Source organism: Rhineura floridana, chromosome 11 (assembly GCF_030035675.1).
Source record: "Rhineura floridana isolate rRhiFlo1 chromosome 11, rRhiFlo1.hap2, whole genome shotgun sequence".
Taxonomy (NCBI): domain Eukaryota; kingdom Metazoa; phylum Chordata; class Lepidosauria; order Squamata; family Rhineuridae; genus Rhineura; species Rhineura floridana.
In genome coordinates this window covers 69,510,489-69,526,042 of record NC_084490.1, presented here as the reverse complement: position 1 = coordinate 69,526,042, position 15,554 = coordinate 69,510,489, and the positions used below count along the sequence as shown (strand labels likewise).

The 15,554-nt window shown below is 40.6% G+C and overlaps 1 protein-coding gene across 6 annotated transcripts in view; it reads left to right on the top strand.

Annotated features, from left to right (window-relative positions):
• Positions 1-13,354, top strand: part of ZPBP (zona pellucida binding protein) — a 73,617-nt gene extending 60,263 nt beyond the window's left edge. For 2 of the 6 annotated variants that reach the window (XM_061590426.1, XM_061590431.1), the window contains 2 exons: positions 5,706-5,883; positions 12,535-13,346. In XM_061590426.1, the coding sequence (XP_061446410.1) occupies positions 5,706-5,883; positions 12,535-12,626 (270 nt within the window). In that variant the 3' untranslated portion in view covers positions 12,627-13,346. Of the gene's footprint in view, positions 1-5,705; positions 5,884-12,534 lie in introns of all 6 variants that reach the window. The other 4 variants (XM_061590428.1, XM_061590427.1, XM_061590430.1 and 1 more) reach the window with 4 other exon arrangements.
• Positions 13,355-15,554: the final 2,200 nt, after the last annotated feature.

Sequence of the window (15,554 nt, the reverse complement as noted above, 5' to 3'; positions counted from 1 at the left end):
TTGTGACCCCACCTCCCAGTCCACTGGATCTATTGCCACGAAATCTGGTGGCCAGAGCTGAGAAAGACCTACTCCACTTTGGTCATTTAGCCAGATTTTGGTGATACAGGCAAGGTCAGCAATTCATCCAGGATTAGATCGTGAATGATAGTAGTTTTATTAATCACTGACCTTACGGTCATCAGCAAGATCCAGGGGATTCCCTACATGGCTACCAGTGTCCTAGGGGCTGGAAGAGGGACCAGAAGGGATGTAAACACAAAGATGTCTTGCATCCCTTCCCCTGCAATGGCCAGTCTGCCTCCCATCTCTCTTCTGTCCCCTGCCCAATATTACCTGAGTGACTCCTCCCACCCCAACACATGTTAAAGGGAGCCCGATATTGAAAGATTAAAATTAATTTAAAAAAGACAAAATAAGAGAACCCCCCTCATTTGGCCTATATAACAATCCTATTCCCACCTCCCCTCTCTCTCCTACCCCCAACAATTTATATCACCCAACTTGGTCTTTGTAGTCTCAGCAGTGCTACAGCATCAGTTCTTTTTTATCGGGAGATGATTCCACAACTGCCTGATTTGGGTTGGGTGATTCCTTGGCAACTCCAAATGCGAAGCTAAGTGCGCACTTAGCGATGCACCAGGTGCATGCCAAGATGCTTGTCTTGGCTGGAGGTGTCTATGAAGGGGAGCTACTGTCCCCTCTTGCTGGTAAGTAAAGGGAAGGTAGCTGAAGGGCTGGCGGGTGCGGAAATGAAGTTGGAAAACCTTCTCTGGCTTGGATATTGTTCTGAGCCAGGTAAAGGATGGATGAAGCCTTAGAACTTGTCACTCCTTTTGTGGTGGTCTTATTAAGAACCCTATAGGTTCTGTACCTGGCTCAGGAGAATTTAATTGATAACTTCATGAGTGTGCTTTTCTGAGTGCTTCAAATAGAGGAGGACATGTGTCTGCGCCTGAGTGTTTTGAACCTGGAATAACAACTGAACACTAAAGTCAGGATCATTCAGACCATGGTATTCCTGATCTCTATGTATGGATGTGAAAGTGGACAGTGAAAAAAGCGGATAAGAGAAAAATAAACTCATTTGAAATGTGGTGTTGGAGGAGAGCATTACGCATACTATGGACTGTGAAAAAGACAAATAATTGGGTGTCAGAACACATTAAACCAGAACTGTCACTAGAAGCTAAAATGATGAAACTGAGGTTATCCTACTTTGGACACATAATGAGAAGAACATGATTCACTAGAAAAGGCAATAATGCTGGCAAAAACAGAAGGGAGTAGAAAAAGAAGAAGGCCAAACAAGCGATGGATTGATTCCATAAAGGAAGCCACAGACCTGAACTTACAAGATCTGAACAGGGTGGTTCATGACAGATGCTCTTGGAGGTCACTGATTCATAGGGTCGCCATAAGTCGTAATCGACTTGAAGGCACATAACAACAACAAATTGGCAGTGTTATGTGTATGTGTGTGTATGTATGTATGTATGTATATATACACACACACTATCATGTCTTTCACTTTTCCTGAGTTTTTTTTCACAGAATATCTTTTTATTGGCTGTGAGAAGAATAAGGATACTTTTTTGAAGTTTCCTGTTGTCTCTTGCAGTGACATATTGTCACTAAAGAAATGTTTGAATTTTAAATTATCAGAGGTTCAGTTTTCATATTGTTGAGGTGATGGTTGCAGCTCCATTAATATAATATAGGAACATTAACATTTAGTGTGGCGGCACCTACCCTGTGGAATTCCCTCCCCTTGAATATTAGGCTATCTTTTTGGTGCCTTTTGAAGACTTTCCTCTTTCAACAAGCCTTTTAAGTTGAGACCTATCCCAGTCTGCGTCTGTGTTAGGATTGCTTTTTAATATTTTTTTTAATAATGTTTTTACCCCTTTTTAAAATATGTTTTTAAAGCTTTTTTTAAAAAATGTTTTTAACAAAACAAAGTTAATGTTTTAATGTATTTTAAGGTCTGTTTTTATGATGTTTTAAAGTGTTTTTAGCGCTTCTGTTTGCCGCCCTGGGCTCCTGCTGGGAGGAAGGGTGGGATATAAATCAAATGATAAATAAATAAATTTAAACTGTTCAAAATATAAAAAACCCTCAATGTTTCATGCTTAAGTGGTTGAATTTAGTTCCCCCAACTTAACTATTCAGAAGACAATGCAAGCATTCAGAATTTTTTTTACAGAAGTTAGTATAGAAAATACGTTAAATATATAACTTTGTGTTGTTTGTGCTTTTAAATATACTGTGTCTACTGCTGTGCACTGAGCAATGCTTTCCCCTATCTATTCATGGCACTGCCTTATGATAAGTCTAAATATAATAATTTTATGAAACAGTGGCTGAAATCAAAAAGATTATGAATCGGTGGCATTCCTTCTTACTTATGAAAAGGCAAAAGCCATATCTTGCATAGGATTCTGCATTTCAGAAAGAGAAATTTGTGAACTTCCTGGTTTTCTGGACTGCAGACAGCCTGATAAAGAAACAGGTTTCCATTTGCAGATTAGCCTTCCTGATGTGAGCACACTAACAACACACCCTGTATTGGGCAATAGTGGATGGGCATGCATCACTCCGACACTTATATGTGCATTTTCAAACAGGTGATTGGCAGTTGCCTGCTGTGGGGCTGTAGGGTGGGTGGAGGCAAGAGAACAATTGCAGGCATTGCAGATGCACACTACCCCTCATATAGGATACATGATCAGCAGCCACAGCTGTGCATTAGAATCTCTAAACTGGGCCCATATATAAATAAGCTTCAATGAGGTGCTGGTCTAGGAGCTAACTCTTCTCATAAGCTGTGCTTATTATAAAATGTTGCTCTGCATGGGCATAGATGACGTGTAATTGCACAGAGACATGGGAAAGAATTATTCAGTCCCAGCTACTGAAGACCATCCCCACTTCCTTTGTATAGAGAGGGTAAATGTGTTGGGATTCAATTCAACTTTACGTGAGAAACTAACCTAAGTAGCACCGCTACATTGAATTTGTCTAGTTTTGTCATCTTTTTCTCACTTCTGAGGTTTTTTTTTAAACACACGGTAGTTTCTTAGTGAAAGCTGCTCATTACTGATGTCAGTCACGGCTAATAACTTTACTAGGGTCATAGGCTATTTAAGAAATAAAGTACCTTGTTTAGTCTCTCAAGATGTACCGACTACCCAATTTAAAGATCCATGTATTTGGAAGGAAGTGCTGATGAGGGTGTGGGAGAGTAGCAGTTCAATGCAGATACTGTTGATCACTAATCAGTGTCAGGTAGCTGGATAAATGAGGAAAGTTTGGTGTATAATATGCAAATAACAGATTTAGAGATGTGATGGGTCAGAAGGGAGGGAAATGTGGGTATTTTTTGTTTTTTTTTCCTGAAGCCTTTTCCCCCCTGAAAAATTGAAACATTTTAGTTTATGAAATATTTTCTTTTAGAATGATGAATAAAATGTTTAAGACAATATGTTCAATGTAAAAAGGTAAAGGTGCCCCCACACTTATAGTGCGAGTCGTTTCTGACTCTTAGGGTGCAGTCTTGTGATGTTTACTAGGCAGAATGTATATATGGGGTGGTTTTGCCAGTTCCTTCCCCGGCCTTTCTTTACCCCCCAGCATATGCCGGGTACTCATTTTACCGACCACAGATGGATGGAAGGCTGAGTGGACCTCGACCCCTTTTACAGGAGATTCGACTTCCTCCTTCCGTTGGAATCGAACTCCGGCCATGAGCAGTGCTTCAACTGCATTACCGCCGCTTACCACTCTGCGCCATGGAGGGTGCTAAAAAATATTAATATGGCATTTCCCCCAAAAAAACTTTGGTTTTCTTCCCTAAAAGTTCCATGGTTTGAAAATTTCTGGAAATTTTACATCTCTAGACAGACTAAGGCTGCAATCCAGTACACACTTACCTGGGAGTAAGTCCCATTGAACCCAATGGAACTTACTATTGAGTAGACATGGATTGGATTGCAACCTTAAACTCTGCCTCTATGACAATTTTTATCTACACGTAAAATCTAAAAAGTAAGATGTTTTCTACACATCACTTGCAGATTTTGCACCATCTGTTCTGCATATTTTCAGTGATATGTCTCAAATGATTCAATACACTCTGAATCTTTTCTGGTCAGTTTGAACCCTTGGAGTCTGGGCAAAAAGTGTGAAACAAGTATTTTAGGCTAATTTTTACACCAGAGTCGCCAACCTGTTGCCCACCAATGTCGCCCACAAAGGCTTTCAGTGGAGCCCCCAACAGGTAGCCCAGAATTGCTAACCACAGTGAGTATTATTAAAGAGTATTTTTATTTTTCCCTCACTCACTACTACTGTTGGCAATGAAACAAAATGTGCAGGCACCCTTCTAAAGCGATTTATGTGAAATACGCCATCCTGGCTGCTCCTGCCTGTTAGTGCTATTGGCCAATGAGTGAAGTCACAGAAGACTGTGATTGATAAGTGAGCAGAGCTTGGAAAAGTTACTTTTTTGAACTACAACTCCCAACAGCCCCAGCCAGCATGGCCACTGGATTGGACTGGTGGGAGTTGTAGTTCAAAAAAGTAACTTTTCCAAGCTCTGTGAGTTGTTTGGACACCCAGCAATGGGAACCCCTGGGGTCCTAAAAGTCCTTTTAGTGGACTTTTCCTGCTTCTGTCTTTTATCCTAGTCCTTGGAATGTCCACTTTGCCCCTTTTCCCTAGCAACCTGGATGTATCTTTCCTGTGCTGGGTCCATCTGACATCAGGTAGTGCCTAGAAGTTGTTTTCTGCAAATACTACTACACTATATGGGTGAATGTTAAAGAATCCTGCCCCCCCAAAAGGAAAATGTGAAAACTTTGCAAAGAGGTTTAGGCATGTCTCCTGTGTTTAGTGGGGCTTATTATTTATTTATTTATTTATTATTTCAATTTACTCCCAGGTAAGTGGGTATAGGATGTCAGCCTAGGCTTTGATTTAGGGTTGGCATTGGGAAAAAAACAAGGTACTTGTGCCTTTATCTGGCAGGCAGAAATTCAATAGGTCAAGCTTTTTCTAATATGGAAATACAATTATGGGAAAAGCTCTAGTGTTGTTATGCCATGCTCCCATGGCAGCCATTTTGTATTATGCCACACCTCCATGGCAGCCATTTTGTGACTAGTGTACCCAGCACTCTTTCAAAAATTTGAAATGTGCCCTCTGGTCCAAAAAGGTTGACCACTGCTGTTTTACACCTTAAGGTGTTTGATTTGTTTTTGGTGAAAAATACATAGTGCCGATAGCCATGATGGCCAATAAATTTATTAAGTCCTAGGCTATTGAAAAAGGCTGTCTCATTTAATCATTATACCCAGTCAATAACTATGCTCTGCAGGTGAGGGCCTCCTGCATATACCATCTTTTCCATGTGTGAAATTAATACCTAAAAACAAGGATAATATTCAGATAAACTTTGTTATGTTAGTTAGAAAGCTATTTATCTCTGGATTAGAGGAAGATTGAAACCATTCTGTGTCTGTCCTTTAACAAATTATCTCTTATCTCACACTACAGGAATTGATTGCACTAAATATGGTACTTGCCATGCATTGGCACAGAAGTAATAGAATTGATATATTCTGTACTGATATTCTTATCTAGTAGATAAGAAGAGTATTGTTTTTTATTTCCCCTGGCAAGAAAACAATTTCTGTTTACTTCAGGCAAAAGACCTAATAGAGAAATTTTTTAGCCAACAAGTTGAAGTTCTTGGGAAACGGACAGCACCGCTCCCTGAGATCTACTATATTGAAGGCACTCTGCAAATGGTGTGGGTTAATCGCTGTTATCCGGGCTATGGAATAAATCTTCTACTACATCCAGATTGTCCTAATTGTTGTGGTAGGTGGAAAGTACAGCAATCTCCCAGGTTATAAATATTAATTTTTAAGACGAACTTCTTCTTTAAATAGAATCAATAATTGTCCTGCAATCATTTCAGGTAACGTGGCTCATGGCATGGTTGCTCATATGGTGGAAGGTTGTTTTTTTGGGGGGGGGGTGTTAATTAATGTTAATTTCTAATTGTTTAATATAATGCACTGGGATCTTGATAGTCACTTAAGATTTGGCTGGTGGCTTATCTACAATGTCCATACTAATTATGTTGTGAATGAATATGAAATAAGTATGCAAATGAGATGCTCAACATCTATTTGTAGTTGTAGCCACTTAACTTGCTGTATTCATGTCCTTTTGAATAATGTTTGACGCTGAAGAGATTGCTTATCTCTGCTAAGAGATCTTATGTTATGGAGAGTTGATTATCACTGAATGAAAGGTTGGCTAGGAGACAGGGTGCAAGGACATGTTATAGCCAGGCAAAAACATCTGCCATGTGAAGCAGAGCCGGTGTGGAGTGTGGCCTGTGAAGAGAGGGTATGGCCTGTGACCTTGGGTTCCACGGGCCAAATAGAGAGGTTTGGAGGGCAGCGTTTGGGCCTCAGGCCTGAGATTCCCCAACCCTGATCTAGGAGACTGAAATTATGCTATGTACACAAATATAATTTGGTTGTTGCTGGTCTACATCTTGGCTCCAGATGATTTTGCTATTAGAATACTAAAAATGCTTACATGAACTCATGGGGCCAGTTCAGAACTAACAATGGCTTAGTAAACCAAGTTTATTAAGCTGAGAATGAGCATTGTACTTGTGTACTCTTCCTTCCTCTGAGATTAAACCAGTTTCCTGATTGAAATGTACGTGGCAACTCTTATTTGACAAACCCTTGAAGTCTTGTGTGAGGGAGGCGTAGAAGGGAACCTGTGGGCACAATACTGATTCCTGGCTTAATAAGCTACTGTTTATTAAGCTGAGAGGGTTATGTCTAAAACAGCCCTTGCTATTAAGTTGAAAAGGGAGTAGAAGTTTATCTTACAGATAGATCTAGTGCCGAAATCATTCTGGCATACTGAAGAACATAAGAACATCAGAACATAAGAAGAGCCTGCTGGATCAGGCCAGTGGCCCATCTAGTCCTGTTCTCACAGTGGCCAACCAGGTGCCTGGGGGAAGCCCGCAAGCAGGACTCAAGTGCAAGAACACTCTCCCCTCCTGAGGCTTCCGGCAACTGGTTTTCAGAAGCATGCTGCCTCTGACTAGGGTGGCAGAGCACAGCCATCACGGCTAGTAGCCATTGATAGCCCTGTCCTCCATGAATTTGTCTGATCTTCTTTTAAAGCCATCCAAGCTGGTAGCCATTACTGCATCTTGTGGGAGCAAATTCCATAGTGTAACTGTGCGCTGAGTAAAGAAGTACTTCCTTTTGTCTGTCCTGAATCTTCCAACATTCAGCTTCTTTGAATGTCCACGAGTTCTAGTATTATGAGTTCTAGTATTATCCACTTTCTCAATGCCATGCATAATTTTATACACTTCTATCATGTCTCCTCTGACCCGCCTTTTCTCTAAACTAAAAAGCCCCAAATGCTGCAACCTTTCCTCGTAAGGGAGTCGCTCCATCCCCTTGATCATTCTGGTTGCCCTCTTCTGAACCTTTTCCAACTCTATAATATCCTTTTTGAGATGAGGCGACCAGAACTGTACACAGTATTCCAAATGCGGCCGCACCATAGATTTATACAACGGCATTATGATATCGGCTGTTTTATTTTCAATACCTTTCCTAATTATCCCTAGCATGGAATTTGCCTTTTTCACAGCTGCCGCACACTGGGTTGACATTTTCATCGTGCTGTCCACTACAACCCCGAGGTCTCTCTCCTGGTCGGTCACCACCAGTTCAGACCCCATGAGCGTATATGTGAAATTAAGATTTTTTGCTCCAATATGCATAATTTTACACTTGTTTATATTGAATTGCATTTGCCATTTTTCCGCCCATTCACTCAGTTTGGAGAGATCTTTTTGGAGCTCTTCACAATCCCTTTTTGTTTTAACAACCCTGAACAATTTAGTATCGTCAGCAAACTTGGCCACTTCACTGCTCACTCCTAATTCTAGGTCATTAATGAACAAGTTGAAAAGTACAGGTCCCAATACCGATCCTTGAGGGACTCCACTTTCTACAGCCCTCCATTGGGAGAACTGTCTGTTTATTCCTACTCTCTGCTTTCTGCTTCTTAACCAATTCCTTATCCACAAGAGGACCTCTCCTTTTATTCCATGACTGCTAAGCTTCCTCAGAAGTCTTTGGTGAGGTACCTTGTCAAACGCTTTTTGAAAGTCTAAGTACACTATGTCCACTGGATCACCTCTATCTATATGCTTGTTGACACTCTCAAAGAATTCTAATAGGTTACTGAGACAGGACTTTCCCTTGCAGAAGCCATGCTGGCTCTGCTTCAGCAAGGCTTGTTCTTCTATGTGCTTAGTTAATCTAGCTTTAATCATACTTTCTACCAGTTTTCCAGGGACAGAAGTTAAGCTAACTGGCCTGTAATTTCCGGGATCCCCTCTGGATCCCTTTTTGAAGATTGGCGTTACATTTGCCACTTTCCAGTCCTCAGGCACGGAGGAGGACCCGAGGGACAAGTTACATATTTTAGTTAGCAGATCAGCAATTTCACATTTGAGTTCTTTGAGAACTCTCGGGTGGATGCCATCCGGGCCCGGTGATTTGTCAGTTTTTATATTGTCCATTAAGCCTAGAACTTCCTCTCTCGTTACCACTATTTGTCTCAGTTCCTCAGAATCCCTTCCTGCAAATGTTAGTTCAGGTTCAGGGATCTGCCCTATATCTTCCACTGTGAAGACAGATGCAAAGAATTCATTTAGCTTCTCTGCAATCTCCTTATCGTTCTTTAGTACACCTTTGACTCCCTTATCATCCAAGGGTCCAATCGCCTCCCTATATGGTCTCCTGCTTTGAATGTATTTATAGAATTTTTTGTTGTTGGTTTTTATGTTCTTAGCAATGTGCTCCTCAAATTCTTTTTTAGCATCCCTTATTGTCTTCTTGCATTTCTTTTGCCAGAGTTTGTGTTCTTTTTTATTTTCTTCATTCGGACAAGACTTCCATTTTCTGAAGGAAGACTTTTTGCCTCTAAGAGCTTCCTTGACTTTGCTCGTTAACCATGCTGGCATCTTCTTGGCCCTGGCGGTACCTTTTCTGATCTGCGGTATGCACTCCAGTTAAGCTTCTAATATCGTGTTTTTAAACAACTTCCAAGCATTTTTGAGTGATGTGACCCTCTGGACTTTGTTTTTCAGCTTTCTTTTTACCAATCCCCTCATTTTTGTGAAGTTTCCTCTTTTGAAGTCAAATGTGACTGTGCTGGATTTTCTTGGCAATTGGCCATTTACATGTATGTTTAATTTAATAGCACTGTGGTCACTGCTCCCAATCGGTTCAACAACACTTACATCTCGCACCAGGTCCCAGTCCCCACTGAGGATTAAGTCCAGGGTTGCCGTCCCTCTGGTCGGTTCCATGACCAACTGGTCTAGGTCATGAAGGATGATCTCTTCCATGTTTATGACATTCAAGCCTTGTTCCTGCTGTATGCTTTTGCTTGTTATTCTAAGGTATTGCAACCAGAGTTGAATAGCATTTCTATTTTGCTTTTGTCACTGAAAAGCACCTAAAGTGTGTTGGTGTGATTTGGACTGCCCCCTCAAAATTTTGTCATTTTCTCACCCACATTCTGGACTTTAGAAGTGTGAAAAGCTATCAATGTCTAGTTTTTAAGGCTACCAGGAAGAATGTAGCTCCTGAGTCTTGGGAGCAAAGGCGCTGTGTGGTCTTTAAGTTTGTCTTACCAAGTTTGGCAAGGCGACCTGACCTGACAGCCAAAGCTTAGGTAGTCACCAGTGCTGGGGCTTACAGACTGTCTATAAAAGAGGTGCTGCTGACACTTTTGTTCAGTTGATTGCAGAACTTTGAACTGTGCCCTGTGGGATTGTTCCGGGACTGTGCAGTTCTGAACTGTTTTTAGGCCTTTTCAGAGCTCTGAGCTATGACTAGTGCCCACGATTTGAACAAAAAAGAGGAGAAACATTTTTCATAAGTGCTTGAAAAGTTTTCTTCTGCTAGGTTTCTCTGCAGACACAAATGTCACTTGGAGCTGGAAGTAGTTAGACATCTCCAGTCAGTGATGTGTTTGGTGCACTAATTCACATGAATCACTAAAGCCACACATTTACGGACATGCTAGACCTGACTGTCATTTGTGTAACCTTGTGTCTGCCTTGGGGTGGGTGGGGGTGGTATGATTTTTAGAGCTAAAGGGTTGCTGAACCTGCTGCTTGCTTCCCTTGAGCCTCCCCCCACTTTTCTTCTTTTTGCCCTGCTGAATACATGCCTAGCCCTTCCCTTCATAGAGCTATGACTATTAAACCAGTTTAAAAGATTGTTAGTTTAGACACTGCCCTAGGGGGCGTCCATTGCCAACTTGTCTAGTTTTATAATTAAACTGCTTCAATGGTCCCCTGATTTAATGGACACTTGAAGTGAAAACAAGTTAGGCATCTTTTAATAGATTTCGCAGCACTTTACTAAATTACAATTCCCAAATCATTGTGGTTTTTATGGTAGAGGGGCCATAGCAATTAAAAGTGGTATAAAACATTGTATAAATAGGGCTTATGCAATAACCAAAAGGGACAAGGGGATAAAGTGGAACTTTCAGGAAAACGTGTATCTAAGCCACTCCTTTAAGTGGGTGGGGTACTGTGTGGATACCCTAAACTCTTAGAGATACCTTATTATGCAGATGCTGCTTGAAGGTATTTGTATAATGGATGCTGAGCAATTTCTGCTCTTCATCCCCTGCTGGCCAGTTTATTTAGAGCAGCTCTTGCTCGTATTATGATTCAAAAATGTTTTGGGTTTTTTGATCATTTATTTATTTAACTAATTTCTAACCCATCTGTTCCCTCAGCGCCAGGCACTTCTGGAGCAAGATTATATAATAAAAACAAATACATACACCGTAACTTAATAAAATTGATTACTGTAATATTAAAAACCATTAAAACTATTCTTTAAACACTGTCTGGCAATGCTTAGTTCTAACTGGCCTGCAATATTTTTATCACTAGGTGGAGCTAATGCTATTTAATACAAATATTCAATAAGCAGAACAAAAAGATAAGAATATCAATGGCTACAAGCCCTGATGGCTATGTACTACCTCTAGTGTATTCATCTGAATACTTTAAATACCAGTTGCTGGGAATCTCAAGTGGGGAGAGGGTTGCTTCACTTAGGTCCTGCTTTTGTCCAGTGTGTGAACAGGATGCTAGACTTCGATGGGCCTTTGGTCTGATCTGGCAGGGCTCTTCTCAGTAAGGAAATAAGTCCAGCGGAACTTATTCCCAAGTAAATACACATAGCATAGAATGTAACAGTGTCAATTTCCTAGGAGCACTCTTCATAGCACCATCTATCATTATGTCTGCACTGATATTTGACGCTAGTTTGCAAACTGATTATGATCTTCCATATAATACATGGAATATGGAACATGTATAGATAATGTGTTTTAGTTGGGGTATATAAAACTAGTAGAACTTGATAACCCGCTTTTTACTTTTGTGATAATGGACCAATAGAGAGAAATGCCACAATATTCAATACATAACACACAGGCTCTTGCTGGTCTTTGATACATGTTGCTGCTTCAGCATATTGGCCCCTTTGATAAATCGATGAGAACAGTAGAAGCCTGAGGAGTGCTTATTGAACAAGCTTGCGGCTATATGGTTCCTAAAGTGTAATGCATGGAATTAGGGCTGCTTTATCCCTCTACAGCCGGCATTTATGCACTCAGTAAATCTCTATGTGGAAACTGGTTTACACAGATTGCATTTTCCTAATCATGAAGCCCTTATTTAAAGATTTTTTAATAATTAAATTGCTTGCCAAACACAAATCAGGATATAAGGCAGGGGTGGGAAACCTGATCTGGCCAGATTCTTATCTCTTCTATTCCAAGGGCCAAATTTGTCAGATGGAGGAGGGTGCCCACCTGTCAATCACCTACTGCCAAAATGATGTCAAGTGGAGTATCAGGACTTCAAAGCAGCAGACAAAGAACTCTATGCAGTCCTCTGAAGTACTGTGCTAATGGTGGTGACTTCAGGCCTGCTTTCTGTAGGGATCAGCTGCATGGTCATGTTCCCTGTGGGGAACTCGGTCACACTAACTGATCCAGCCGGGTCTATCTGCCCCACATCTGTCATCACATATGATGTCAAGTGTGGGGCAGGTGGGCGTTGTTTGGGGGAAACTACCTTGCAGACCAAATTGGGACATGTGTCAGGCCATATTTGGCCCATGGTCCAGAGGTTCCCCACACCTGATATAAGAAGTTAACCTTGGGGGGCATATTTTTAATTCAGGATGTCAGCAGGGTGTCTGCAAACTCTCAGGCTCTGGTTTTTCCCAGTCATGCTATCTGAGATCCTTATAGATTATGGCAGGATTTGAACTTTATCTAAATGATTAAAGGAGATTGCAATTCTAAGTTTTAAAATCCTAATATGCTATATATGTATTTTTTATGATATCTTTTTATTATTGTTTATAGTGGTTTGCAGTCCAGGATCCTATAACCCTCATGAAGGAACTCATTGCCTACAATGCAACAGAAGTTTGGAATATGGAGCAAAAACTTGTTAACAGAATACCAGCGCAGACCTTTTGCTATATTTAGTAGCATTGATGTACTTTGTTTATTATAGCTTGGTAATGCAAATAAAATGATTTTTTTTCAAACCTCCAATTTAATGTGTACTAAATCAGTGTATTGCATTTGGTTTAATGATTATGTGATTACTTGCAGAAAGGTGACAACCTGTTTTGTTGTCTCTGGAAACTTCACATATGGGGGGCATGATAATTGATTTTTAGCTATAACAAGTGGAGGATCGCTCAGATTTTCTGATATTCCAACTTTTATCAAGGTTGTGCCTGATCCTATAGAACTTGATAAAATGCAGATGATTCAATGCAGTGCATATGGTGTTGGATTGGGGAGATCTAGATTCAGATAACTCAACCCTGATGCTCACAGAAGATCTGCCGTTTGCTAGCAATCTCCCTAATCTGCTGCAGAGTTGTTACATGAGGAGAAAATAGGGTAATTCTATGTGTGCTTCCTTGTTGGGGATACAAATGTGGCAAGTGAGTGATGTTTTTGGATATGGAGCCAAGACAATTTTTTGTGTTATGAAACTGCCTTTCTGTTCAATAAAACTATGAAAGCCAAAGTGTAAGCAACCCTCATAAAATTAAAGAGTATTACCATTGATCTATGTGATCTGTTCTGGGCTAAGGACCTCTGAAGTGTACACTGATTTCTCCCACCCTTCAAGTCATAATATGAAATGGCTTTTGCAAACTTTGTAAGAGAAGTCAACCTATAGATTTGTTTCTGTGTGGATAATATAGGCTCCTTCTTCTGAAATAAATGGTAACTCTCATACAGTACATGTGAACACATACAGATCTCTGTATTAGAACTTGTTTTGTGAAAACTACTTCCAAAAATTGTTTTGATCTCTGTGTCACTTGTGAATCTATGATGACTCTAAGACGGGTTGGTGACACTGTGGTCTGTGGTCTGGATACAACACCTCAAGCCACTTCATGTCTTTCACTTGCCCTGGCAAAATCAGATGCCTCTTCACTTCGGAAAACTGTTACTTCTTCTGCTGTGGTGTCAGTGCTAGATGCTCCTAGCAGTCAGGAGACAGGAAGCAATAAGACCTAGCAATGGCACCATGCCAGAGGGACAAGAGGCACTTTTTCAAAAGGCACAGCAGTTTTTTTGGCTGGAGGCTATTAGACTCTTAAAGAAGGGATAGCAAACATGGTGCCCTCCAAATGATCACAGATGGTTGGAGCTGAATTCCCCAAAACATCTGGAGGACATCGCATTTGGTTGGTTATCCTGCTCTAAAGCATCTGAAACAGGTGCATTGGTTGCGATGGATAGTGTAAAATTTGATGAATTAGAGCATTTCAAGTTTGACATCACATGGTAGATTGGTAGGGGAGCAGAGACTGTGTTCTGAGAGATTTTAACCTGAAAATAATCATAAAATAATCTTGAATCATCCATAGAGGCTGCTGCTATTTTTACATTTCTTTCTCTGGGTGATTGCATCTCTCAGCTTAATTAAATGCTTAATAAAAGGTCTGACTAATAAAGTCTCTGATGAGCAAAATCTTTGAGCCACTGGCCATTTCTCATTTACTTTGTAGGACAAAGAAGCTTTTTCTGGTGGCTGTCCATTTTCAGCCTGCTGCATCAGCAATTTGATGGCACTTTATAAGTGGATTATCCTTACTTAGAGGCCCATTTTAGGTACTTTGTTACATCTATTTAATGCTACATATGTTGCTTTTGCCTTGTCACATAATAGACATCTGTAGAACAGCCATACATTGTCTACATCATCTGCTGTCATAAAACATGTTTTGGACCTCCAGGCCAGGTGAGTCTGCACTAAGTCTAATTTTATACATGTTTATTATTCCCTGTTGTACTTAGGTTTTTTCTACACTAAAAAGCCCCAAATATCACCTTTCCTTGTAGAGGTGTTGATCCTACTCCTTAATCATCATGGGTGCCCTTTTCTGAATCCTTTTCCAGTTCTATAGTATCCTTTCTGACGTGAGGCTACCAAAACTGCACAGTATTCCAAGTGTGTTCTCACCACAGATTTGTAAATAGGCTATCAAACTTTAAAAAGTAGGGAAATTGGGCAGTTATAGTGAATGCACCAGGAGAGCAGGAGACCTGACCTCTCTGAGATACTGTACTGTCCTACAAATTTGTAAAAATGCAAAACAATTTGGGTTGGTCTTTCACAGTCCATTCCACTTCCTGTGTAGCTTAGAATAATTTGTTAACGTGAGGGGGGAGAGGTGCTGAGTTGTTAGGAGATGCCCTATTCCTCTCACAGAGCTACAGTCACCAGAAGAGGGGATGACTGTTAAACCACTCTGGCCGTTGAACAGGAGTCTCCTAACAAGTCTCAGCACTCTTCACAAACTACACTTCCCAGGATTCTTTGGGTGAAGCCATTACTGTTTAAAGTGGAATAAATGTCTGGTGTGGGTGTGGCCCCCTGATTAGCCAAGCTAAACAGCTGTTAGTCTGGCTTTTCGAACATTGTCAGTTCTTACTGAGCATGCCTGCACTATCATAGACTCCACTGTTAATTTCTTTAATTAAAAATTAGCCATGCATTTTAAAAAAAACCTTTAAACTGCAGAAGATGTATGGGGCAAGGTCAGTAATAGGATTACAGGTACTCTACATGGCTGATTTTCAATTAATTTCAACAAATTATGAGTCCACTGACAGAAAAAGGTCCAGCAGGGGTCTGGATGTTTTTACTCGTGTTTTAGACTTAAGAAGGTTGTTAAGCAAGTGTTTCTGAGTTCAGGACTATAGGTTTTGTAGGATTTTGTTTTGAAATGAGCTTATGAGAAGCAGCAGGGCATGGGGGAGCATTTTCAATTTAACATGGCAGAATGTGAAAAATCCATGCTGTCTATAATATCCAGCCACTTTTGTGGCTGTATAATAATGTCATT